We start from the raw sequence: 26,835 nt of genomic DNA, 5'->3' as shown, positions 1-26,835 counted from the left end.
TGTATATACAAATGTTTCTGGAAAGCAGATTCATAATTTTTATCAGGTTATTCATTGATGTTACATGAATCAGAAAAGGTTAATAATTGTCAACATTCCTACGGACCCAGACCAATGAACAGATTTTGTAATATGAACATTTAAAGAGTCTTCATTAAAATAAAAAAACTGGCTAGGCACAGTGTCTCATGTCTATAATCCCAACACTTTGGGAAGCTGAGGTGGGCGGATTGCTTGAGCCTAGGAGTTTGAGACCAGCCCTGGCAAGACAGTGAGACCCTGTCTCTACAAAAAATTTAAAAATTTCTCTTTCTCCCTTTCCTTTATTCTTTTTCTTTCTTTTTTTTTTTTTTTTATTCTTTTTCTTTCTTTCTCTCGTTCTTCAAAAAAAAAAAAGAAAAGAAAACAGGCCAGGTGTGGTGGGTCACACCTGTAATCCCAGCACTTTGGAAGGCTGAGGCAGGCGGATCACTTGAGGCCAGGAGTTCGAGGCCAGCCTGGTCAACATAGTGAAACCCATTTCTACAAAAAATACAAAAAATTAGCTGGGTGTGGTAGCACATGCCTGTAATCCCAGCTACTTGGGAGGCTGAGGCAGGAAAATTACTTGAACCTGGAAGGTGGAGGTTGCAGTGAGCTGAGATCGTGCCACTGCACTCCAGCCTGGGTGACAGAGCAAGCCTCTCTCTAAAAAAACTCTTCTAGAAAAATAGCTCTGTCCATAATCATGAGTTACTCAAACTTTCTCATAGATGTTTATTTCAGTGTTTGCCTCACTGGGTTCAACACTCCTAAAAGTTCTACAACCTTCCAGATGTTTTTATTGTAGATATTATCTTAGCATCTAGTTGTACCTTCACCTGTCTCTTAATCATCTTAACTTTTAGCTAGTCTCAAAACAGATAGAAGCCAGCAGTCATGAACTCAGCTAAATAACACATCAGCACACTTTCTTTCCAATTCCTTTCTTTAAAAAAAAAAAAAATCTAAAAATTAACTGGGCAGGGTGCCATGTGCCTGTAGTTTCCAGCTGCTTAGGAGGCTGAGGTGGGAGGATCACTTGAGACTGGAGGTGAAGGCTGTTACTGCATTCCAGTGCAGACTGGATGACAGAGCTAATAAAATTTTTAAATAATAATATTTAAGAACAAAATATATAAATAAATGACCACAATAAAAATTAAAAAGGAAATGACATAACATGTTTCTTCCATTTCTGACCAAAATGGAGTAGGGACTAGATTTACTCTGCTGCTCAAAACTACCAAAAAATGGACAAATTGTATAAAAGAAAAAATAACTCTTTCTTTGCAGACATGATTGTCTAGGTAGAGCTAAAGCGGAATGAGGCAAGAGAAGAACACTTTAAGAAGTTCTCACTCTGAGGTCCTGGCTCCACTTCTGTGTAAAAACTCTAAATGGAATAACCAAAGCACTAGAATTGACTTTAGCAAGGTTTAAGGAGATGAGATCAAAACACAAAAATTATCTCTATGTCTATATACAAGTAATGAAGAACCAAAAACTGAAATTAAAAAAAATATATGCCATTTACTATGGAATAAAAAATATGACATAGTTTAGGAAAAATTTTATGAAAGATGTAAAAGACCTGTACACCGAAAACTAAAAATACTGCTGAGAGAAAGTGACAAAACAATTTGTCACTGTGTTCACGGAGTGGCATACCCAGTATTGGTAAGACGTAAATTCTCCACAAATGTCTGTAGCTTAATGCAGTCCCACTCAAAATTTCAGCAGGATATTTTTAGAGAAATTGTAAAATAAATTCTAAAATTGACATGCAAATGCATATTACCTAGAACAGCCAAAACAACTTTGAAAAAGAACAGAGAATTAACATAACCTGACTTCAAGTCTTATAAAGGTACAGTAATCTACACAGTTTGCTACTGGCATAAAGATAAATAAATAGATCAAAAGAACAGTATAGAGAGCCCAGGGTGTATAGACAAAGTATAAAGGCCATTTAGTGGAGAAAGGACAGTTTTTCCAACAAATGGTGTTAGAGTAGTTTGATATTCACATGTGAAAAAAACCCAACTTTGATCTACACTTCACAACATGTACAAAAGTAACTCAAAATGAACTACAGATCTAAATGTAAAACCTAAATCTATAAGACTTCTAGAAGAAAACAGAGAACACTTTTGTGAGCTTGGGTTAGGCAAAGATTTCTTAGATACAACACTAAAATGTGTAAGAGAACAAACTGATAATTTGTACTTCATCCAAATTTCAAACTTATGTTCTTTAATCTGTTAAGACAATTAGAAGACAAACCAGACTGGGGAGAAATACCTGCAAATTGTATGCCTGATAAAATACCTGTATACGGAAAACACAAAGAACTCTCAAAGCTCAATAGTCAGAAAACAAATAAGCCAACTTAAAAAATGGACAGAACATTTGAAAAGACACTTTACTGAAGAAGTTATACGGATGACAAATAAGCATGCAAAAAAGGTGCTAAGTATCATTAGTCATTAGGGATAAGCAAATTAAAAGCACAATAAAATAGCAATGCATGTATATTAGAATGGCTAAAATTCAAAAGGTTGGCTATTTCAAAGTTGGCAAGTACATTCACACACTAATGTTGCAAACGTTAAATGGCACGACCACTTTAGAAAACAGTCTGGCAGCTTCTTAAGAAGTCAAACATACATCTGCAATATGATCTAGCCCTTCTACTCCTAGAAATTCATCCAAGAGAAATGAAAGCATATGTCCATACAAAGACTTGTATGTGAATATTTGGAGCAGCTCTACTTGTAATAGCTAAAACGTGGATACAACCCCAATGTTCATCAACAGGTGAATGGATAAACAAACTGTGGCATAGCCATACAATTAACACCCAACAATATAAAGATAAACTGATGAAAAATTCTAAAACACAGATTTATCTCAAAGTAATTATAAGTGAAAGAAGCCAGACAGAAAAGGGTACATGGTCTGTACAGTTTCACTTATATACAATTCTGAAAAATGCAAACTAATTTATAGTGGTTGCCTGGGGTAAGGGTGAGGAAAGAACAGAACACAAAAGGGCATAAAGTAACTTTTGGGGATGATGAGTAAGTTCATTATCTTGATTGAGGCAATGGCCTTACAGGTGTATAAATGTCTAAACTTATCAGATGGGACATTTAAATATGTTCAGTTTATAATATGTCAATTACACCTCAATAAAGCCATTCACCAAAAAAAAGCAAATGAAAAAATTGTGATGAAAGAGGTAATTATTCTTACTATGCAAAGAGTTCCCATAAAATCCATTAAAAATTAATAAACAGAAAAATGGGCAAAGAACCATTAAAGAAAATTCACAAAAGAGCTATGTGTCCAATAAAAAGATATTTTACTTCACTATAAATTAAAGGAATTATTAATAAAAATGTAAATTAGAAAGTTAGGCTTTTTTTTTTTTTTTTTTTTTTAAACCTGTTTAACTGACCCTTTGTAACTCAAGATATTTCCTGAGGAACAAATTAAATAAGGGTAGCTAGGTATATACTGAAGCACTATTTAAATGTTGAAAAAGATGTAACAGTATAATTGTGCAACAACAGTTGTTTACTATGGTGTATTCATTTAATGAAAGCGAATTTAGCCACTAAAATTATGTACAGGAATGTAATGAACACAATGAAACACTGCCCATAATATGTTATCAATTGGAAAAAAATAATTTATAAAACAATATAGTCAGTATACAAAAGGATGACCACTTTTTCAAGTTATCAGTCTTGGTTTTTTCGCCAACTATAAGTCTGAGATGACGCGTATAAACAATGCTAGGTCTTTGATCTTTATTTTCATGTACTATTTCATTTAGGCACTCTAAATGAAGAACAGCTCAATAATAATTGGTGTTCTCTCCCTGCAGGCCTTGAAAGTAATGAGCACCAAAGGATATTATAAAGGGAGAGGACCTGTTTACACTTTCAGTGATGTACATACCTCAATACTAATTACTACTTTTAAACAGAAGTGTAGCCTTTTTTCTCCGTAGATTGTTGTGGGTTTCACTATTATTTTTCATTAAACATTTTGAACATTTCCCCCAAATAATCAGAACACTTATTTAACCTCAACTCTTCAAAGACTGCTTAAAGAACAAGAGAAATGTTAAGGCTGTGAAAGAAAATAAAAGTGCTCTATGAACTGGAATTTGGAAGGTTTAACATTAGCAGGTGGGTCTCAGGAACAAATAAGTCAACAAATGCATATCACATTTCATGATCTTTGTCTTATTTGCTTTTTAAAATTGTCCTTTCAACATTTAATTGTGGTTTGATGCTATGAATGGAAAATAAAACTGGATTTAACTATTTAATGACACTTTCTAATTCCCTATATTTTCTCTGAGATTGTGTACTTGCCAACCATGATTTCATTTAATCTGAGTGACTGAACATGCATAAAAATGGCCCAGAGGCACATACACCTATATAAGCAACAGTTACACAGGTTAGTAAGATTTCAGTATTTTTCATCTTACTTTTTGTCAAATAATTTTCTCAGTATTATGATATGCTAAACACATATTATTCTTTCTTAAAAATGATATTTTAAACTGGAAAAAAGTAACAAAAAGCATGGCCTAATTATCTCTTTCCTTATTTTTCCAGGTATTAAGATGCCTTTCAGAAGGATTAAAATGACCCAAATGGAAGCTGATAACAAAAATAAATACAAACAATTATGAATATTTGTTTTTGTCATCTAAAGGAAATTTTCTATACAAAAGCCATCTGACTGGTATTCAAGGAGTCAAATTAAACACCCTATTTTATCTTCAGCATCTCTAGTTCTGTGAAGGTAGCCATAAAACAAAATATGCAGAAATATTCACAGACTTAGTTTCTCAGATACTAGAAACGAACCTGTTCACTAGTTCTTGTGCTCTTCTCCCTCCTCCACCCTCCACAAATGTATACATCAATTTGTGTCAGACTATACAGATTCCACTGTAAAATACTAATAGGTTATACTAGATGACTTCTGATATTCCTTCAAGCTCTATGCTTTTAACATTTCAGGAGTTTTAAAACACTTTGACATAGGCCATGGTTGGAGTATAATTTTGCAATTAAGTAACTATATTTCTTCACTTTATCATTACTTTTTGTGTTAATTTTTGCATCTTTAAATTTAGCTCTGATCTAACCTGATGGGTTTAACACTTGCAATTTTAACAGTATCATTCCCATCTTTTCCTCAGTTTCTGAAGAGCTGTCATGGACCATGCACTAAGCAAGTTCTGCATATACAGACACTGGACCCACTTGAGGTTTTGGCCTTCCGAAGGAGAATAAATTACTGCAAGGTGCTAAGTGGTATAGCAGAGGAATGGACAGATGATGAGAGCACAGAGAAGGCAACTGTATTTGCTTAAAAAATGTTATATTCATCAAAACTTCCAGCTATCATTTAGGATTCCAAATTTTATAAAATTAAAACATTCTTAAAATGTTTTTATGATGGACAGTCCTTTGATTTATAGAACAAGCTTGGTGCTTTGTGTATGTTCTTGAGTTAAACAATTATGAAAAAATAATGTGGTTTTCTTAAGAGATTTTTATCTTTATAGGAGGAAGAATGGAGGAAAAAAGATATTTTAATCCACTGCCCTTTGCATCTGAAGCAAAGGCAAGGTTTGCTATTATTACAATCTATGAACTTACATTACTGACTTTATAATAAAGTGAAACTGGAATCACAACACATTCTTTCTCTTACATTATATAAATAATAAGATTCTCCTTTGGTTCACCATTTAATTCCTTTGTTAAAGACATTTATTATATATAGCCCTGTTACTATATATGGTCATCTTACTGGATACCTAATTTCTTTAGCTATAAACTATTATATTTCCAGTTATACTATCATTCCTGCAAGCTGGTAGTTCTGCTTATCCAGTTTCCCAGCATTTAGCAGTTATATAGCATTCTCCTTCTCTTTCTCTAACATCTGTAGTGAATGTTCAAGGACTTACAATGTTTTTTGTTGTATTTTATCTGGCGTAACTTGTTTCTCCTTCGGCTAATCTTGAGATTCTGAGTGGATGGATCCAAGTTCTACAGACCAACACTTCAATTCTGGTATCCTAGCTGTGTTTGAGGTCCTGATAGTAATTTTACATTTCTTTGACATACCTTATAAGTCAATTAGAACTTTGAAGTATTACTAATAAAACTGTTCAAAATCTATACAGTAATTTGTACCAGACTCAAGTCTCACAGCCAACCAAATGAGACAGCATCTACCAGCATATGGCAAATTGATAAGCTGGATATCAAAACTGAATAAACTATCTGCAAATCCCCTACAGTACATGCTATTCTGCTCTTGTTGGTTCCTATTCTATTATCAATCATCACACAGAATGTTATCCAACTGAAAATGTGTCATATACTGCTACAGAGAATTGCTACAATTTCCCGACTGCAGCCTAGTTCAGGAACTCTAATAATACAGGCATTACTCAGAGATATAGCGGGTTTGGTTTCAGACTACTGCAATAAAGCGTATATCTCAATAAACCAAGTCATATGTTTTTAATTTTCTAGTGCATATAAAAGTTATGTTTATACTATACTGTAGACTTAATTATGCAATAGCATTATATCTAAAAAACCAGTGTATTTACCTTAATTAAAAACTACTTCATTGCTAAAAATGCTAATAATCATCTATGTCTTCAGTTAATCATATTTTTTTTTTGCTGGTGGAGAGTCTTGCTTTGCTGTTAATGGTCTGCTGACTGATAAACATGGTGGTTGCTGAAGGTTAGGGTGGCTCTGGCAATTTACACAACAATGAAATTTGCTGCACTGATTGACTCTTACTTTCACGAAAGATTTCTCTGTACCATGTGATGCTATTTGACAGCATTTTACCCACAGAAATTTTTTCAAAATTAGTCAATCGTCTCAAACTTTGCCAGTGTTAAATTTATGGAATTTTCTAAATCCTTTGTTGTCATCTCAACAATGTTCACAGCATCTTCACCAGGAGCAGATTCCATCTCAAGAAACTACTTCCTTTGCTCATCCATAAGAAACAACTCATCCATTCTAGTTTGATCATTAGATTGCAGTAATTAAGTCACATATTCAGGCTCTACTTCTAATTCCAGTTCTCTTGGATTGCAGTAATTAATTCACATATTCGGGCTCCACTTCTAATTCCAGTTCTCTTGCTATTTCCACCAAATCTGCAGTCACTTCCTTCACTGAAGTCTTGAAGCCCTCAAAGTCATCCATGAGGTTAGAATACGCTTCTTCCAAACTTGTTAGTGTCCATATTTTGACCTCCTCTTACGAATCCTGAATGTTCTTACCGACATTTAAAAAGGTGAATCCTTTCCAGGTTTTCAATGTACTTTGCCCAAATCCATCAGAGGTATCACTATGTACATCAGCTATGGAATTATGAAATGTATTTCATAAATAATAAGACATGAGAGTCAACATTACTCCTTGATTTGTGGGCTTCAGAATGGATGATGTGTTGGCATGTATGAAAACAACATTCATCTCCTTGGACATTTCCATCAGAGCTCCTGCATGACCAGGTGCATTGTGAATGAGAAGTGATATTTTGAAAGAAATCTTTTTTTCTGAGTGGTAAGTCATAACAGTGGGCCTAAAATATATAGTAAGCTGTGTTGTAAAGGAATGTGCTATCATCCAGGCTTTGTTGCTCCATTTATAGAGCAGAGCAGATGTAGTATAATTCTTTTTTTTTTGTTATACTTTAAGTTTTGGGATATGTGTGCAAAATGTGCAGGTTACATAGGTATACACTGCACCCATCAAACTGTCATCTATATTAGGTATTTCTCCTAATGCTTTCAATCCTAGCCTCTCACCCCACAACAGGCCCCAGTGTGTGATGTCCCCCTCCTTGTGTCCATGTGTTCTAACTGTTCAGCTCCTACTTATGAGTAAGAACATGCAGTGCTTGGTTTTCTGTTCCTGTGTTAGTTTGCTGAGAATAATAGTTTCAATCTTCATCCATGTCCCTGCAAAGAACAGGAACTCATCATTTTTCATGGCTGCATAGTATTCCATGGTGTACATATGTCACATTTTCTTTATCCAGTCTGTCACCGATGGGAATTTGGGTTGGTTCCAAGTCTTTGCTACTGTGAATAGTACTGCAATAAACATACATGTGCATGTGTCTTTATAGTAAAATGATTTATAATCATTTGGGTATATATCCAGCAATGGGATTGCTAGGTCAAATGGTATGGTATTTCTGGTTCTAGATCCTTGAGGAATTGCCACACTGTCTTCCACAATGGTTATACTAATTTACACTCTCACCAACAGTGTAAAAGTGTTCCTATTTCTCCACATCCTCTCCAGCATCTGTTGTTTCCTGACTTTTTGATGATCACCATTCTAACTGGTCTGAGATAGTATCTCATTGTGGTTTTGATTTGCGTTTCTCCAATTACCAGTGATGTGAACTTGTTTTATGTTTGTTGGCTGTATAAATGTCTTCTTTTAAGAAGTGTCTGTTCATATATTTCGCCCACTTTTTGAAAACAACCCTGTTTGTTTTCTTGTAAATTTAAGTCCTTTGTAGATTCTAGATATAAGACTTTGTCAGATGGATTGCAAAAATCTTCTCCCATTCTGTAAGTTGCCTGTTCACTCTGATGACGGTTTCTTTTGTTGTGCAGAAACTCTTAGGTTAATTAGATCCCATTTGTCAATTTTAGCTTTTGTTGGCATTGCTTTTGGTGTTTTAGTCATGAAGTCGTTGCCCATGCCTATGTCCTGAATGGTAATGTCTAGGTTTCTTTCTAGGGTTTTTATGGTTTTAGGTCTTATGTTTAAGTTTTTAATCCATCTTGAGTTAATTTTTATATAAGGTGTAAGTTTCAGTTTTCTGTATATGGCTAGCCAGTTTTCCCAACACTGTTTATTAAATAGGGAATCCTTTCCCCATTGCTTGTGTTTGTCAGGTTTGTCAAAGATAAGATGGTTGTAGATGTGTGGCATTATTTCTGAGGCCTCTGTTCTGTTCCATTGGTCTATCTGTTTTGGTTACTGTAGCCTGTAGTATAGTTTGAAGTCAGGTAGTATGATGCCTCCAGCTTTGTTCTTTTTGCTTAGGATTGTCTTGGCTATATGGGCTCTTTTTTTGGCTCCATATGAAATTTAAAGTAGTTTTTTCTAATTCAGTGAAGAAAGTCAATGGTAGCTTGCTGGGGATAGCATTGAATCTATAAATTACTTTGGACAGTATGGGTATTTTCACTATATTGATTCTTCCTATCCATAAGCATGTAATAGTTTTCCATTTGTTTCTGTCCTCTCTTAGTTCCTTGAGCAGTGGTTTGTAGTTCTCCTTGAAGAAGCATAATAAAGCAAAGACCAATAAAACGAGGTATGCCTGTATTTATGCTTCATGCCTCATTTTATAGTTTCATTTTATCCTTTGATAAAAATATTGATATAAAATAGAATAGGTGCTATTCTAATTTTACAAGCAGAAAAAACAGATGCAGAAAGGTAAAGTATTTGACCAGGGTCAAACAGAGAGTGGTAGTACTTTGTCTAGAATGCCAGCGCTCTCTTACTCCAGTCGTTGTTGTTGTCTATTTTATATCCTATCAATCATATCATTCATGCATAGTGCATTTAAAAATACTACTGTAAACATTAGAAAAATGCCTTAAAGAGGAATTCAGGGCTCTGGTTTACGCTCAAAACTATCAAGTTGACTAAGTTTTCCAATGTCTTGAGTTCTTGAATGACATAAACTTGCAAATATAATATGTGAATAATATTAAAATAGGTACTTCAGCATATAACCAAGAAATAGGTAGTTTCAGCATGAATTAAAATGTGGCATTTCTATCTTTTAATTTCTCCTACCCGGCTAAAAATAAGTATTTAAAATTCCGTTCTACTATTAGTTAAATTTTAATGATACAATCTCATGTAACTATAAGAATTATAACTAAATTGCTTTTGAATTATTCATCATGAATATTACAAATGAATGCCATATACAATATAGAAAACAAATGAATTTCCATTATGTATTGTATATGGTATTACAAATGAACATATACAAATAGTATACAAAGAGCCATCTCCAATATAATATCCACTCTATTGTACATAAAACCATAGATATTAAATTTATTTCTATTAGGCATTATCTTATTCCAAAAATATTGTAAAATTAGTTATATTAAAATTTAATATGGCCAGGCATGGTGGGCAGAACTTTGGGAGGCCGAGGTGGGCAGATCACTTGAGACCAGGCCTAGGCTGGTCTCAAACATAGCAAAACCCTGTCTCTACAAAAAATAGACACAAGAAATTAGCCAAGTAGCCCATGGTCCCAGCTATTTGGGAGGCTGAGGCAGGAGAACTACTTGAGACCAGGTGGTTGAGGCTGCAGTGAGCCGTGATTGTGCTAGTACACTCCAGCTTGGGTGACAGAAGACAGAAGAGGCCTTGTCTCAAGAAAAAAAAACCAAAAACTAATGCTATATACTAAAGAAAAGTTATATTTTACACTGTATCAAGAACATAATGGCTTAGTACATCATAATGTTACTCCTAAAATTTTAATTTTTATGTATGTATGTATGTGTATATATATATGTATGTATAGATGGGGTCTCACAATGTGTGTGTGTGTGTGTGTGTGTGTGTGTGTGTGTGTGTGTGTGTGTATAGACGGAGTCTCACATATGTAGAGACGGGGTCTCACTATGCTGCTCAGGCTGTTCTTAAACTCCTGGCCTCAAGCAATCCTCCCACCTCAGTCTCCCAAAGTGCTGGGATCATAGGTGTGAGTCACCACACCTGGCCACCTCCCAAAATTTTTAAAGGAGTGAACTATTAATCTAGATAAGCAAACTTCCTTTCTGAAGGGGTTCTCCTAGATGTTGAAATTGAAAACCAACAACACATTTTGCCATATGAATATTTAGCTACCTTTTAAATTTATTTTATGATCATGAATTGCAAAGACTAAATAAGTGCCTAGGAGAAAGGGCTTAATGCATTAAGAAGACAGACTGTGGAGTCAGGCAGCCTGGAACCAAATAGTGGCTTTACTACCAACTGTGTTACTTTAGGAAATTACTGTATTCTCTGTGCCTGTTTCATCATCCGCAAAATGAGGATAATAATGGGACCTACACTGAAGAGTTTCAGAAGGATTGTATAAGATAATATATGTAAAATACTCGTAAGAGTGGTGGACACATTAAATGCTTGATAAATGTTAGCTACTACTACCACTGTTATTAGCCCCAAATTTACTAACTGATGATGCCACTCAGTATATATTTTTATAAAATTTAAGGAAAAAAATGCTGTTCTACAGGATTTGTAGTTGTTAATACCACCATTTATTCTTTTATTGCATATTAGTAATATGCCAGGTACTATGTTAGACATATGGCATTATAAATACCACACACTTCTAGGCAATGGGCAAGTTAAATAACAAATTTCACAGGAAGCTAAAGGTACATGTTGCCCTGAACTCTGGTAAATGTGCCACAATATAAAAAATAAGTTTGTCAGCCAGGTGCAGTGGCTCATGCCTGTAATCCCAGCACTTTGGGAGGCCAAGGCAGGTGGATCACGAGGTCAAGAGATTGAGACCATCCTGGCCAACATGGTGAAACCCCATCTTTACTAAAAATACAAACAAATTAGCTGGGTGTGGTGGTACGTGCCTGTAGTCCCAGCTACTCGGGAGGCTGAGGCAGGGGAATTGCTTGAACCTGGGAGGCGGAGGTTGCAGTGAGCTGAGGTCGCGCCGCTGCACTCCAACCTGCAGCCTATTGACGGAGTGAGACTCTGTCTCAAAAAAAAATAAATAAAGTTTGTCAACAATGACAATGCAGGTTATCATTAATATAAAATGTATTAATAAAATCATGTCAGTTGTGGAAGCTGCTTTTTAGTTTAAATTTCCTTTAGAGGTGTAATCAACTACTTAGGAAGCACAAAGGACTAGAAAAGAGCACAGCAATCTGAGTCTCATTCCTGGGTTTCATAGCCGAGCACAACTTGACACCCAATAGGTGCTTAACAAAAATTTGTCTAAGATATTATGACTACAAAGCACTCCAGAGTTAATATTGGTTCAGGGGAGACATTGCCACCTAGTGAAAAATCAGCCTCATTACCTAGAATTATCAAATCATGCTGAGAACTTCCCAAATTAGACTTGACTCCACTTAACACACTACATGCATATTTATTATGTGTCAGTATTCAGGGTAGGTACTAGCAGGAAAAAGACGAACAAGCTTCCATCTTTGCTTCTTACAAAGTACAGAAAATACAAAGAAACTTCATACTCCACAGAGAAACAGAAAAAACTGTACCATAGAAAAAACAAGGTTTGATTATTAGACATTTAAAACCAGTATTACAAGAAATTTGCTGAAAAGGAAATTTAGTGTAGCAAGTAAGTGCATGGACTCCAGGACCGAACTGCATCGATTTAAAGCTGTGGCTCCAATAAAGCGAGGATAATAGCCCCTATGTCATAAGACTACTGCAGAATTAAATCTACGTAAAATGCTTAAAACAGTGCTGGGAACACAAAAAGTGCTATATAAGTATTAACTATAATTATTATTAAATTTAAAACAATATCCTAGAGACTGGGGTGAATAAATATTGATTAATAACAAAACATTAACTGCTAAAGTCCAGCTTCATAAATTTAATTCAGTAGAAGCCGTTTCTCTGAGTAGTACTCTGATATTATGGGAATCCTAAAAGTACATTATTTGTGGTACTCTGTGACTAAATTTTGTATTGCTGGATGATTAACCCTTTCAACATCAGGCAAACAGAACTGTCTTCTGAAAGTAAAAATCATATTTCTTACCAAAAAAAGCAAAAAGTCAGTAGAATGAAAGACCCAAAAGACCACAGCCTGAACATATGCTTAACAGGGAAAGATGCTTGCTAACTCTTCACAGATTTTGCTAGAACTGAAAGATGGATGATACATTTAGCTACCACTGTGGTCTCATTCACAACTTATTTAGCTATTTAAAAAAATAAGCTTGCTCCATTTTCCTTGAAAATCATCAGAAGCTCTGATAAACACCACTTAAACATCTCTTAACTCTTTTGTGTTTTTTGAATTTTATACTATTAAAGTATTTATGTAAAGCCATATGTAAACTTTATTTCCAAACAAAAAATTATGAGCAAAATATTTCTGTATTAAAAAATAAAATACAAGTCAAACTCTAATAGGTTAGTAATAAATATTACACTTTTCTTATGGAACTATACCATTCACAAGGACTCTGCTAAATCTTGGATGGTTAAGATTACTTAACTTCTTCCTAAGCTTCCTCTTTTTAAAAATAGCAATGAGTTGGGAAAAATGTGTTGAAACATTTTGACTTTTAATTTGTTTGTAAAGGTGTGTTTGCATATCAAAAATTGTGTTTGTGACAGATTGCACAAATAATTTTAATTTAATGTGCCTATTATTTGAATATTTTAATTTCTAAAATGCTCATGGAAATCCTTCCTCTTGTACATTAAGATAGTGTGGAAATAACATTACGTTTTTAATTTTATGCGTTTATATTCTAACAAATTGACCTGGATGGAAGCCTACTTTAATAAAAGGCTGACCAACAGCGTAAAAGAGAGGAGAAATAAACTCTTCAACTCCTTTCCATATAGATATGCTTATCAGTATATTAAAACAGAAATTCTTATAGTCAAGTGTATACTGGTTGGATAAGCAGAACAATCCATTTTATCTTTTGTTTCAATATTGTGCTTATCAATTTACCTAGCACTTTCACAGTCATTGTTGCATAGAATCTTCACAAATACCCATCTCAGGTAGAACAGGTACTAGTAGTATAGTACCTTTTAACAGAATTCGGCTGTGAACCTGTCTAGACCTGGACTTTTTTTGGTTGGCAGGCTGTAATTGCTGCCTCTTTCAGCCCTTGTTATTGGTCTATTCAGGGTTTCAACTTCTTCCTGGTTTAGTTTTGGTAGGGTGCCAGTGTCCATGAATTTAGCCATTTCTTCCAGGTTTACTGGTTTATGTGCATAGAGTTGTTTGTAGTAATTTCTGATGGTAGTTTGTATTTCTGTGGGATCAGTGGTGATATCCCCTTTATCATTTTTTATTGCATCTATTTGATTCTTCTCTGTTTTCTTTTTTACTAATCTGGCTAGTGGTCTATTTTGTTGATATTTCTGAAAAATCAGCTCCTGGATTTATTGATTTTTTGAAGGGTTTTTTGTGTCTCTATCTCCTTCCTTTCTGCTCTGATCTTAGTTATTTCTCGTCTTCTGCTAGCTTTTGAGTTTGTTTATTTATTTATTTATTTATTTATCTTGCTCCTCTAGCTCTTTCAATTTTGATGATAGGGTGTCAATTTTAGAACTTTCCTCGTTTCTCATGTGGGCATTTATTGCTATAAATTTCCCTCTAGACATTGCTTTAAATGTGTCCCAGAGATTCTGGTAAGTTGTGTCCTCATTCTCGTTGGTTTCGAAGAATATCTTTATTTCTGCCTTCATTTCATTGCTTATCCAGTCAACATTCAAGAGCCAGTTGTTCAGTTTCCATGAAGTTGTGTGGTTTTGAGTTAGTTTCTTAATCCTGTGATCTAATTTGATTGCACTGTGGTCCGAGAGACTGTTTGTTATGATTTCCGTTCTTTTGCATTTGCTGAGGAGTGATTTACTTCCAATTATGTGGTCAATTTTAGAGTAAGTGCTATGTGGTGCTCAGAAGAATGTATATTCTGTGGCTCTGGGGTGGAGAGTTCTGTAGATGTCCATTAGGTCTGCTTGATCCAGTTCTGCGTTCAAGTCCTGTATATCCTTGCTGATTTTCTGTCTTGTTGATCTGTCTAATGTTGACAGTGGAGTGCTAAAGTCTCCCACTATTATTGTGTGGGAGTCTAAGTCTCTTTGTAGGTCATTAAGAACTTGCTTTATGTATGTGGGTGCTCCTGTATTGGGTGCATATATATTTAGGAAATTTAGCTCTTCTTGTATTGATCCTTTCACCATTATGTAGTATCCTTCTTTGTCTCTTCTGATCTTTGTTGGTTTAAAGTAGATTTTATCAGAGACTAAAATTGCAACTTCTGCTTTTTTTTTTGCTCTCCACTTGCTTTGTAGATCTTCTTCATCCCTTTATTTTGAGTCTATGTGGGTCTTTGTGTGTAAGATGGGTCTCCTGAATACAGTGCATTGACGGGTTTTGACTTTTTACACAGTCAAAAAAGTCTGTGTCTCTTGATTGGGGCATTTAGGTCATTTATGTTTAACGTTAATATTGTTATGTGTGAATTTGATCCTGCCATTTTGTTACTGGTTGTTTGTTTTGCCTGTTGGTCAACACAGTTTCCTCATTGCATCATTGGTCTTCACCATTTGGTTAATTTTTGCAGTGGCTGGTACTGGATGTTTTTTTGTGTGTGTGTGTTTAGCGTTTCCTTCAGGAGCTCTTGTAGGGCAGGTCAAGAAAATGAAGCTTCAGGAAGGCAAGAAGCTTGTGCAAGGTCACTAGAATAACAGAATGAAGCCTAAATCCCATTTTTTGGTCTCCTAAAATGCTTAGCTCTTTCTACTACTATGCCTCTAGAATGGACTTCTATGCTTATTGCCTAAAAACCAAATTGGCAAACCTAACTATCCTGGGCTAATCTGATGATAAAATCCTCTGTCAGTGGCAAAAAAATAAATTGCTTGAAGGAAAAAGACAAGAGTGGAACTTTGATGTGTATGTGTAGTGAAAACTTCAATGGCATGAAAAGCAAATTAGAAACTGAATAAAGACGATTATAAAACCTCTTAAGAGTCTGAGGAAATAATTTGCTGCCTACTTCCTGCATAACAGTTCCAAATATAAAGTACTTCAGTATAACTCTTCATTTATGTGAAGATTTAGAGTGGGTACAGAGACAGAACTGTTTCAGGATACATGTTGAAACTAGACACCAGATTTGGACATTCAATAATGTGAGGAATCCATCCATTTTTTCCTATAATCAGGCAGTGTTTATTTTTGCTAATATCTGCTTGTAATAGTAAATGCTACTGTGTTGTTTGACAATTCTACCATTAGTAATAGTTTATATAATTCCGAGTATATGTTGCAGAAATTATTTCTTCTCTATAAAGTTCTTTAAAATAAGATTAAATCTTGATTTTACACATTATTTTCTAACATAATTCACCCAGAAGGCATAATATAATCCATACTATAATCAATAACTTCAGATTTATAACTTAATTGCCTAAGAATTGCAATATTGAGAATGACAGCACTAATAGTATAATGCAGAAGAGTGGCATCCTAATTTCAGGAAAGAAATTAAAGAAATATGTGAAAACCAGCATAAATCCAAAGAATTCTTAGAATATCATATTGTCCCAGAAAAATAATGTATCCAAAGTTTTTACTTCCTTATCATTCCCAGGGATGATAGACTAGTGTAGTTGCAGAGCTTGAAAGACATTCGATTTCTCATTCCAGGTGATGTTTTCACTGACATGTGATTTTCCCCCTACTTTTTATGTTAAGAAACTCTTAAAACTACAACTTATTAAAAAGATATGCTTTAGTAAGAACATAGGATAAAATATTAACTCACTAGTCAACTGAAAACATTAAAGATCTGTATTTCCTAAGGGTTATTTACCTTTTAAATTTAGTTAACATATTCCCAAATAATTTTTAGGTAAATTCTATTTATTTAAATTGATTCGCAAAGAAACTGGTGGCTGGCTTTCTGTGATTCCAACATAAGTGCACAATTGTTATGTGTACTTTTGTCAACATTTAAATTCCAGGCTGATTCTTGGTTTAGTCTAAATGTAAAGGTTGCTCTAAAAATTCTTTACTTATCAAGTGGTAGACTTACCATGGAAATCATAAATATACAGAAGAATTGGCTCATTTTGCCCAAATGCACAGAATGCAACCATATTTTCAAATGGATGATAAGAAATGTCTCGAATAGGTGACTTGAATGGCAGGTCAGAATACATGGCTACTTGTTCCCCTAAATAAAAAGAGATTCAAAATGTATATCAGATATGTCTTGTTAAAAGATTATTCTGCCATTTATTAGAAAGTATTTATAGTAATGATGCTCATATTTATGTGAAAATCTCAAATATTTATAAATGTTTGAGTTAACACTCTATTAAATTATCTTTATTTTGCATTCCATTGACCCTCCTCTTTCTACTTTCTACCTCTTCCATGAGGTTTTCAAGGCACAAAATATAGACAAAGGGCATAGAAGGAAGTAGAGAGGTATGACTCTGAGATCGGACAGAGCTAGGCAAACCCCAAATAACAGAGAACTCTAGGAAGAACTAAGGGAGAAATTACAGGACTTTAAAACTAGAGAAACTCTAGTTGGGTAAGCTTTGGTGAAGGATTAACTTTTCCATTTTTTTTTTTTCTAGAGGCTGTTTGAGGTACCCATTTGCTTGAAAGATACCTATGATTATGGCCTAAAAGATGGCTAAAGCAGAGGTCTGTGGAACCCCCCAAAATCAGTCAGGAGTCAAAAAGCAAAGAATCTAGATTCATTTATTGTAGGTGAGAGAGACTTAATGCTACTGGATTGATGCAAAAGCATCAAAACATGGTACAGGAAACAAATAAAACACACAAAAACTAAGTTAGCTGATTAGTCTAAATGCCTAACAGAAAGAATAAGAAAATAAACAAGGAAAAATCAATACGGTTCATTAAAGAAATTTTAAAGTAAATTTTATAAAATTATCTCAATTTCTTATTAAAAACATTCATGTAGCTTTAGCTTTTCTTTTGAAAAGCAAAGATGAGGCACAAGTGAGCTTCCCAATGTAATTGTTCATTAAAAAAAACTGAATTGCAATAATTCGGGTAACTTGCTATTTAAGTTTCAGACATCAAAACTTTCACAGGTATGTTTCTGTTACTAATGAAAATATATTATAGATGTTTAACAATTTGTCTACCTAGTCATATTCCAAATTCAGCTTGTAACGTTTTATGCTTTGCATTATGATCTTCATTAAATACTTTTCTAAGATCAGCACTCTCATCATAGGCCATGAAAGAACAAACCTTGAATTATAATGTGAAATTCTAAATTCATAAAGATATTAAGGCAATAAAGAACAGAATTTAATACACGTTTAGGCTGTAGCTGAGTTCCTTTAATGGCTTTCTAATCTTAAAAAACATAATTAAAAATCTAAAATCAGAATTTCCTTGAAAATTATTCCACAAAATGGTAGAATTTTCATACTTCTTCAAACCCCTGTTCCTCCTCAAATATTTTTAAAGTTCAATAAATATTCACCTGTTTCTGGGTTCCAAACACACACTATACCATCCTCACTTCCAGCAAACAGGAAAGTCCCACATGGAGTCAAAGTACTATGAATCTTCTCCCGATAATTTGCTGCTCCTACAAATTTCCTTGCTACTAATCTATAAGCAAAAAAGATTTTACAAATTTAACTGTCTTAACCATGTAAATGAATGGTGGTAGAAAGTTTTTTCTCTTAAATACTTTAATTTCTATTCAACAAACATTTTTTGAGAATGTGTCATATGGGAGACATTCTATAATATAATGGATACAGAATAAAGAAGAGCTAGTCCCTGGAACCAGGGAGTTTATCATTTAGCAGGAGAGAAGAAACATGTCATTGTAAAATAGAAGGTGGGCGTACAAAGTACTAGAAAAGAAAAACAGAAGAGTTCTTTTCAAACTTGGATAAGAGAAATTAATTCTAACTATGGAGAAAGAGAGACTACTTTATGGAAGTAGTATTTGAGCTGGTTACTAAAAACTGGATAGAATTTTTATACTCGCTGGGTGCAGGGGCTGATGCCTCTAATCCCAGCACTTTGGGAGGCTGAAGTGGGCGGATCACGAGGTCAGGAGATCGAGACCATCCTGGCTAACATGGTGAAACCTCGTTTCTAAAAATACAAAAAATTAGCTGGGTGTGGTAGTACACACCTGTAGTCCCAGCTACTCCAGAGGCTGAGGCAGGAGTTATCACTTGAACCCGACAGGTGGAGGTTGCAGTAAGCTGAGATTGTGCCACTGCACTCCAGCCTGGGTGACAGAGCAAGACTCTGTCTCAAAAAAAAAAAAAATAATAATAATAATTTTTATACTCATAGTTTCTTCCACCTGATGAATTTTTAAAACAATAAAAGGAATATTTGATCTCTGAAAAAATTAGATAAAACATATTATTAAATCATCTACTAAATATGGTACAAAGCCTTCCATATTTTTTCACTCATGAAATAATAGTTACCACCATTTCAGCACATACTTTGTGCCAGGTAGGTACTATTATCGTCCCTGATTTACAGAGAGAATATTAGACACACTGCTCTATAATCTGCTGTTTTCACTCAAAAATAAGTCATAACGGACCTTCGTGTCAGAAAATATAGATTATACATAAACATTTTAATGGGTACATTAAATCTATTGTTGGATGACATTAGAATGTTTCCAGCTTTCCCCTACCATGAACACACTTTCTATAAATAATCTTGTGTGTACATACATATTACAACATTTTTACTGTTTTATAATTATTTTATTTAACATAAATTCCCAGATCTGGAGTTACTGGGTCTAACTTTTCTAGGGTCCTTGCTATGTGCTTTACTGTTTTAAATACTTTTTATGTATTAAGTTGCTTATTCCCAACAAAACCCTTATGTGTATGGCGTATTATTTCTCTCATTTGAGAGATAAGAAAAGAGGCACATGGAGAGATTGATCAGCTAGCAAAGGGGTAGAGAAGGCAGTATTTAACTCTAAGTAGTGTCTTGCAGAGCCCAAGCATGATATTAAGCTGTATACTATACTGCTTAAAATTCTCTCTCAGTATTCCTTGCCAAGAACCTATGCTCATACAGATTAACTCACTCTGCTTTAAAAGCCTATTATTTCACTTCTGAACTTTGTTTTCTATTCTACTAAAATATTTTATCTTGTCAAAATTCTACCCATCCTTCAAGACTGAGCTTAAATGGCAGCCTCTCAATACAGCCTTTTAACAGAAGACTATATTATAGTTGTCAGCTTTTTTGCTGCTATGAAAAATATAGTCCTTTTATTACAAATTTATATTCATTAAAATACTTGCTAGCTGCCAGGCACGGCATGGATGCTACATACAGGAAAAAAAAAAAAAAAAAGTAGCTTCCAGTCCTAAAAGGTCTCACATTTTAGCTTAATTAAATGTTTTTTGGTTTTATTTTGAAGGTACACAACTAGATTATAAACAAATGGTTTAATTTTGTTTATTCTCCCACAGTATCCATGACAGTTCCTTGAAGTGTTTTACATAAATATTGAAGGGTATAAGAGCTAACCCTAAAAAGATATAGAACTAAACTAAAATAAATTACATTTGCCTTTCTAAATACTAGAAAGAAATTTAATAAAATAGCTTTCTCTCATTTATTTTACAGAAACTCAACACCACAGCAAAAGTGTACTAGAAGTCCATGATGATTTCCCAGCATTGCTTCTGCCTTTTACAGTAAGGATATTTCCCTACCTTCACCATTATTTGGAAATAAAGAAAAAAACACAGACGTATAAATCAAAAACCTCTCCTTCAGTTGTATTATATTATACTAACACCATAACAGTATCATAGTGATATCAGTATCAGTCAGTAACATTGTAGAAGACAGAAGCTTCTTTTGTTTTTTTTTAATTGTGAAAACAAAAGCAACTAACTACATTTCAGCCTCAGAACTATTCACATTTTGGGCTGGATAGCTGTTTTAGGGAACCTGTCCTATGGTCTGTAGGGTGCTTAGCAGTATTTTTGATCTCTACTCATTAGATACTAAAGAAACACTAAAAAAAAAAAAATCTCCAGATACTGCCAGATGTTCTCCGGTGAGGGTGAGTGTGGGGACACTGCCTAGTTGAGAACCACTATCACATTTTATAAATATAATTTAATTCATTACTAATTCTGTGAGTACTTATCCTGTCAATACTGAAATATACTTACATCCGGAGATCCATAATTCTCAAAGTACTGTCTTTGGTATGGATTAACAAACGTTTTCCATTGGGATGAACCTCCAAATAACTAACTGGAACCCCCTTAAACTCAGTTTCTTTAATTTCCTAAAATGATAAAAAAAATACTACTAATGAAAAATTTGTTTAATGTTAAGCTTTTTTTTCAGGTACAAAATTAATTTTAAAATATCATTTCCAATTCTGCTGTATAGGTTGCTCTATAATTGTTAGCAAAAGGATTCTGAGTAACTTCAGTTTAGGTTGAAAATAAAGCTTATGAACTGTATTTCTGTTATGTAATGCCACATTTAATTAGTATGTGTTTTTGTACTATGTTCACTTTCCCCAAATTTAGTCAGTCCCAAACAAGCAGCACTTCCAACAAACTCATCTTCTAATATTAATTTTTTTGTTTAAAATCACATAAGGACGCTTCCAATTTTTATAAATCCAAAACCACATGTAGAATTATTTTTCAAGTTTCTATTCTTATTTAGATAAGAATTTCTAAAAACAGAAGGACTGTTTTTTAAACAGATCTGACAGACTCGACAGATTTAACTGCAGTTCCTGGAAACTACTTTTCACTTAGGGTATCTTTTTTCAACTACTGTCCTATTATGAAAAACTGAAGAACAAAGGTATAACATGTTAGCCAGAAACTGAATCAATTTATATAAAACAAATTCAAGTTTAATGATTTATTTGTATTTTTAAGTAAAGAGTAAAAAATGTACACGAACAAAATTGTTTAACATACAAGCTATCTTAAAAACACTCCAGCCCCAAAAGGAAAGAACTTATTCCTTTGTTTCTATTTAGAACATTTCAAATGAAACAATTATTGTGATTAAATGACAGACCTCCATAATAATTGCCTAATTCTGAAAGACACCAGTGTTTATAAAATACCGAGAATACTGTTTTTAGAGATATTATTGGACCAAGGAAAAAGGATATGCATAACAGAAAACACAAATTATTACTTATCAATGATAATATAACACACATCTCATTTTAGCATAAATGTCACCCAATGAATTATTGAATGCCATAGTGCAAATGGGGTATAAAAAAGTGAAAGCAACACCTGGCCAAAATTTTAAAAATCTTCACTAAGTTGTTAATACTATCAAGCAGCCATCAGAAGGGTGTGCTAATTAATTATTGATAATTGACTATGAAAAACTGTTAATTTTTTGAAATGAGAGAACAGAATGTCCTGACATCCTATCTTAAAGTCATATAACTGGATTTTTTCCAACTTCCTTAAATCCCAAAATATGAAATATTATTTTATACCTTATCTATAGTCCAGTGGTGCACTGAATGTTCCAAATCATTAATCTTGACATAGGTATTCCAAACAACAATCACCCCTGTGCAGTCTCCTGAATACATATGATGACCTATTTAGAAAAATAAGATTACTCACTTAAGAACGTCACACAGAGTTAGAAACAAATAATAGGAAATTGGGGGAAACCATACCCCAGTAAAACAGTCAAAGAATTGAAGGGCTGTTAAAAGGTATCCAAAAAGCAAAATGCAACTCACAAACAAATCCCAATTACCTTTAAATGAATTCTTTTCTCTTTTAAATTATTTTTGATGACTTACTTCCCTTGTCACTTACCTGAATTTAACTACACAAAGAAATGAGCTTCTCAATACATGTGTATATGGCTCATACTCCAAAGCCAAATAATTTGAACCATCCAACATGTAACATTATTTCTCATCTTTATTAACCTGTAAATCTACTTTGTATTCCCAGAAAAATACCTATATTCTAATATATAGTGTTAGTATAATTTCTGAGACCCAGTAGAAACTCATCAAATGATCAGGGAATGAATAAAATAATAACAGGTATTCCAGTTCAACATCAATTCTTTGGAGTCAAATCATCTTAAAGTTGACAGACTTCAGAGACCATCAAGTTCAACTTCAAACCCACTCAGGAATATCTCAAACACCACCACTAACAGATGGCTGTTCAGCAACTGTAAATTCAGCATTTTATAAAACAGCTATTCAACTGGTGAACTGCTTCCTGTATTATAATATTCTTTGTATGGACCAATTTCCTTTTTTTTTTTTTGCACATTTGGATACCTTATGGCCAAATAGTTGAAGAAAGTCTTTATCTCTCCCTTATAATCTGTACTTCTATTATGACATAGTTAATTTTCAGATACCTTTCTATTCAGTCTTTCCTGAATATGTTCCAAATTTATTAACATCTCAATAGCTGAATTGGGTAAATCAGCAGTATTATATCCTTTTGATCTGGATCCTGCACCAATTAATTATAGTGATAGCCTATATGACTAGTCACTGGGATTATGAAAAAAGTGAGTATTTAATAGATATGATTAATTTATTCTTTCAGATAATAAAATGATTTGTATTTTACATCTTTAAAACAAACTATATTATTCTTTTTTTTTTTTTTTTGAGATGAAGTCTCGCTGTGTGCCCCAGGCTGGCGTGCAGTGGCATGATCTCAGCTCACTGCAACCTCTGCCTCCTGGATTCAAGTGACCTCCTGCCTCAGCCTTCTGAGTAGCTGGGACTACAGGTACATACAACCACACCTGGATAATTTTTTGTATTTTTAGTAGTGATGGGGTTTCACCATGTTAGCCAGGATGGTCTCGATCTTCTGACCTCATGATCCACCTGCCTTGGCCTTCCAAACTGCTGAGATAACAGGTGTGAGCCACCATGCCCTGCCACTATGTTATTCTTATATAAAGATAAAACTTTAAATAATTACAAATTTCCCTTCTATATGTTTGTAAATTTTAAGGTTCTTAAAAAAAAAAAAAAAAAAAAACTAAGAATGATAATCACCAGTTCAAAGAAATATATTTATGAAATTTGGCACATAACTGGTTGTTGTGGCAAAGATTAATTGAATCTAAATATTTAAGAATTTAATAATTTAAAAATTACAAACAGAACTCCTTCAGTGTCAAATCAATCACATGACTGGCAAAACAAGCATAAGCCTAAATAATATCAGTACATAACCCTTGCAAGCTTAAATAACTATTATTCTGGTAAAAAAATTATTCACATAGCTAGTCTTCATTCATAGTCTCTGACATACCTTCAGTATCAAAACAAAGTGAGTTGATAAAACTTTTGTGAACATCAAACTGTCGGACCAATATGGCAGAATCCTCTCTCATCTCAACTTTCCATATCCGTATCATGGAATCATAGCATCCTGTAACTACTAGCTCTGTTACAGCTGGATGGAATTTAGCCGTGTAAACAAAAGAAGGATGAGGTAAAACTTTGAAAGTATTTGTATTGTTTATTTCATTTTTCCATATCCTGGAAAAGGATAAGAAGTTACATAATGTTTCTGAAAAGTAGAAGTTTCTTTTAACAGTTTTTCTAAGAACCAACACAGCCAATGAACCTTAAGGAAGCAAGTGAAAACAACCAACGGTAAACCAAGTTTTAAAACAATAAAAAATATAATGATGATCTCATATTTGATGACTGGAATTTTCACATTTTGAGAAAGTTATTTGTTATGGTTATTATCCAGCATATTATACCCGCTAATTGTAATCTATACTGTAAAATTAATAACTGTTTTTTTAAACCTATTTTACCATTGATTAAACATACATTGAACAGTTAGTAAAATATTGCATTTAGTTCAATATACACAAAAAATATATAAGAAGAAACTTTAATCATTTCCCATTTAGGTTATGTATACCACTTTTACGAAATGTTTATTCATGAGGTTTAGAGAATAGCATAGTCTATTAACTTTTATATTTGTAATTTCAAAGCCTAGATAGTAAAAATGAAGATCTCAAAGATTTAAAAGTGATACTGAAATTGTATTTTGAATTCTCAAGTACAATAACATTACAGTAATTATGACATTTTGATAGAAAACACTATCCTACATTAAGCAAGCTCTTTTTGTTTAACAGTCATTATCCTGTCCTCTAAATAATGGCTACTTTAAAAAAATTTATTATCACTGCTACAGTCTTGACAAATGAGTAAACTGTAAGGGTTAAACTGTTAGATACTCTGCATTTCTAGAAATGTATAAAATGAGGTGAAATCTTCCAATAGACAGGTTTATAAGTGTGAAGCATTGGATTTGTTAATATATTTGGTTAATTTATTAAAATTAGAAGAATACATTAATTTTAAATACGAGGATTTATATTAATCCTTTTAATTACTGCTTTAAAACTAAAGCAAATTAAGTCTGTTACAAGATTATTGATTAGAGAAAAAAATACAGTTTCTATTCAAGAATACTATTCTATGAGTTTCCTCAGCAGCTGCTTACAATATAGGATATGATCTTTAATTACTAAGAATTCAAACTAATAATAGAGGAAGTGAAAGAACACGTTTTTGGGTAAAAATAAGGCACCTGAATCACTAAACAAACATTTTTACCACAGTATATTTTCAATAAACATATTTATATGAAATATGCCTATTAGGAGAATAAAATCACTAATTTAAAAGAAATATTAAAAAGATAGTTAAGAGACAACCTCAGTTGTCTGGTAATAAATCTTAGTAGCATTATTTAAAATACTATTTAACAGGCAGAAATGAAGCAAATACATCTTCAAAACAGCTCAATATAATTAAAACAGACATAATATTTTAAAAACAAAAGTGAGGCTTTTTATGTAAAAACTGAACTGGAATCAGTGATGGTTTCTGTTACCGAGGCCATGGTAGAATCTGAGATTAAAATAAATATATAAATGAATTTGGGGAAAAAAATTAGACTAGATCATAGAGAACAAAGAAACGCAAATTTGTAAAGACTGAATAAACACACATAAAAATTAGTAGATTTGGAAAAGAAAAAAACATACCAAAGTCAAGATGTATGTTTGAAAAGAGGCAATAGTGGGGACATACAGGCCTGTTTGGGAGCCATTACATATGGAGAAGTCTTTCTGATTGTAATAGGAGTTGCTGATTTGAGAAAATCACAGATTATTCTGGGGATAGCTAAAGAAGGGGATTTAGGATAAACCCATACAGCAGAGAGCTAACCAAGTGGGAAATACATAGAAGACACTAACAGTAATATGTGACGCAGATAATCAGGAATAAAGAAGGAGAAGACATGGACAGAAATCCATACTTCTGCCACTTGTGAGCATTTGTAATTCTAATTCTCTTCCTTTGGACTATAGCTTATTTATTACAAGCACTCCTTACCTCTTTGAAAAATCTCCTTGTTGTTTATGCTAGCCACAATGCTTCTCTTTTCACTCAGTTAATGCTTTCACAATACTATTTTTATGATATAAAGAGTCCTAAATTAGTATCAGTTTTAAAGATAAACAAGGAAAAATAAAAGGGGGCTTTAGTATAATATACTACATATTGTGTGAGGAAACTCAAGATAGCTTCAAGAAATAATAGAATTTGAGGTGAATTTTAAATAATGGCTACAAACCTATGAGAGCTCACAAAAGGCACTTAATTTTTGTTGAATGAGTGAGTTAGTCAGGAAGGGTAGGAGAAGGTCGTTTAAGTATAGAAAAAGTAGGTAAGTTTCAAAGGGCATGAAGATGCCAAAGAAGATAAGATGCTAAGGGTGTTTCAAAAGATTATGTGGGTGAAGCAAAGGGTACAGGGGAAGGCCATGAGAGAAGAATGTTGGGTCAGTGAGGAATATGCCTGTTATGCTA

General features: G+C 33.5%; 1 protein-coding gene across 10 annotated transcripts in view; it reads right to left on the bottom strand.

Moving 5' to 3' along the window:
* Positions 1-26,835, bottom strand: part of AHI1 (Abelson helper integration site 1) — a 214,049-nt gene that overhangs the window by 125,768 nt on the left and 61,446 nt on the right. For all 10 annotated transcript variants that reach the window (XM_032274708.1, XM_032274711.1, XM_032274712.1 and 7 more), the window contains 5 exons: positions 24,240-24,469; positions 22,424-22,530; positions 21,108-21,226; positions 18,401-18,531; positions 16,961-17,101 (listed from right to left, as the gene is read on the bottom strand). In XM_032274708.1, the coding sequence (XP_032130599.1) occupies positions 16,961-17,101; positions 18,401-18,531; positions 21,108-21,226; positions 22,424-22,530; positions 24,240-24,469 (728 nt within the window). The remainder of the gene's footprint in view (positions 1-16,960; positions 17,102-18,400; positions 18,532-21,107; positions 21,227-22,423; positions 22,531-24,239; positions 24,470-26,835) is intronic.

This window comes from Sapajus apella, unplaced genomic scaffold (genome assembly GCF_009761245.1).
Source record: "Sapajus apella isolate SASKATOON/1434 unplaced genomic scaffold, GSC_monkey_1.0 scaffold6, whole genome shotgun sequence".
NCBI lineage: Eukaryota > Metazoa > Chordata > Mammalia > Primates > Cebidae > Sapajus > Sapajus apella.
This window is presented reverse-complemented; position numbering and strand designations above follow the sequence as displayed.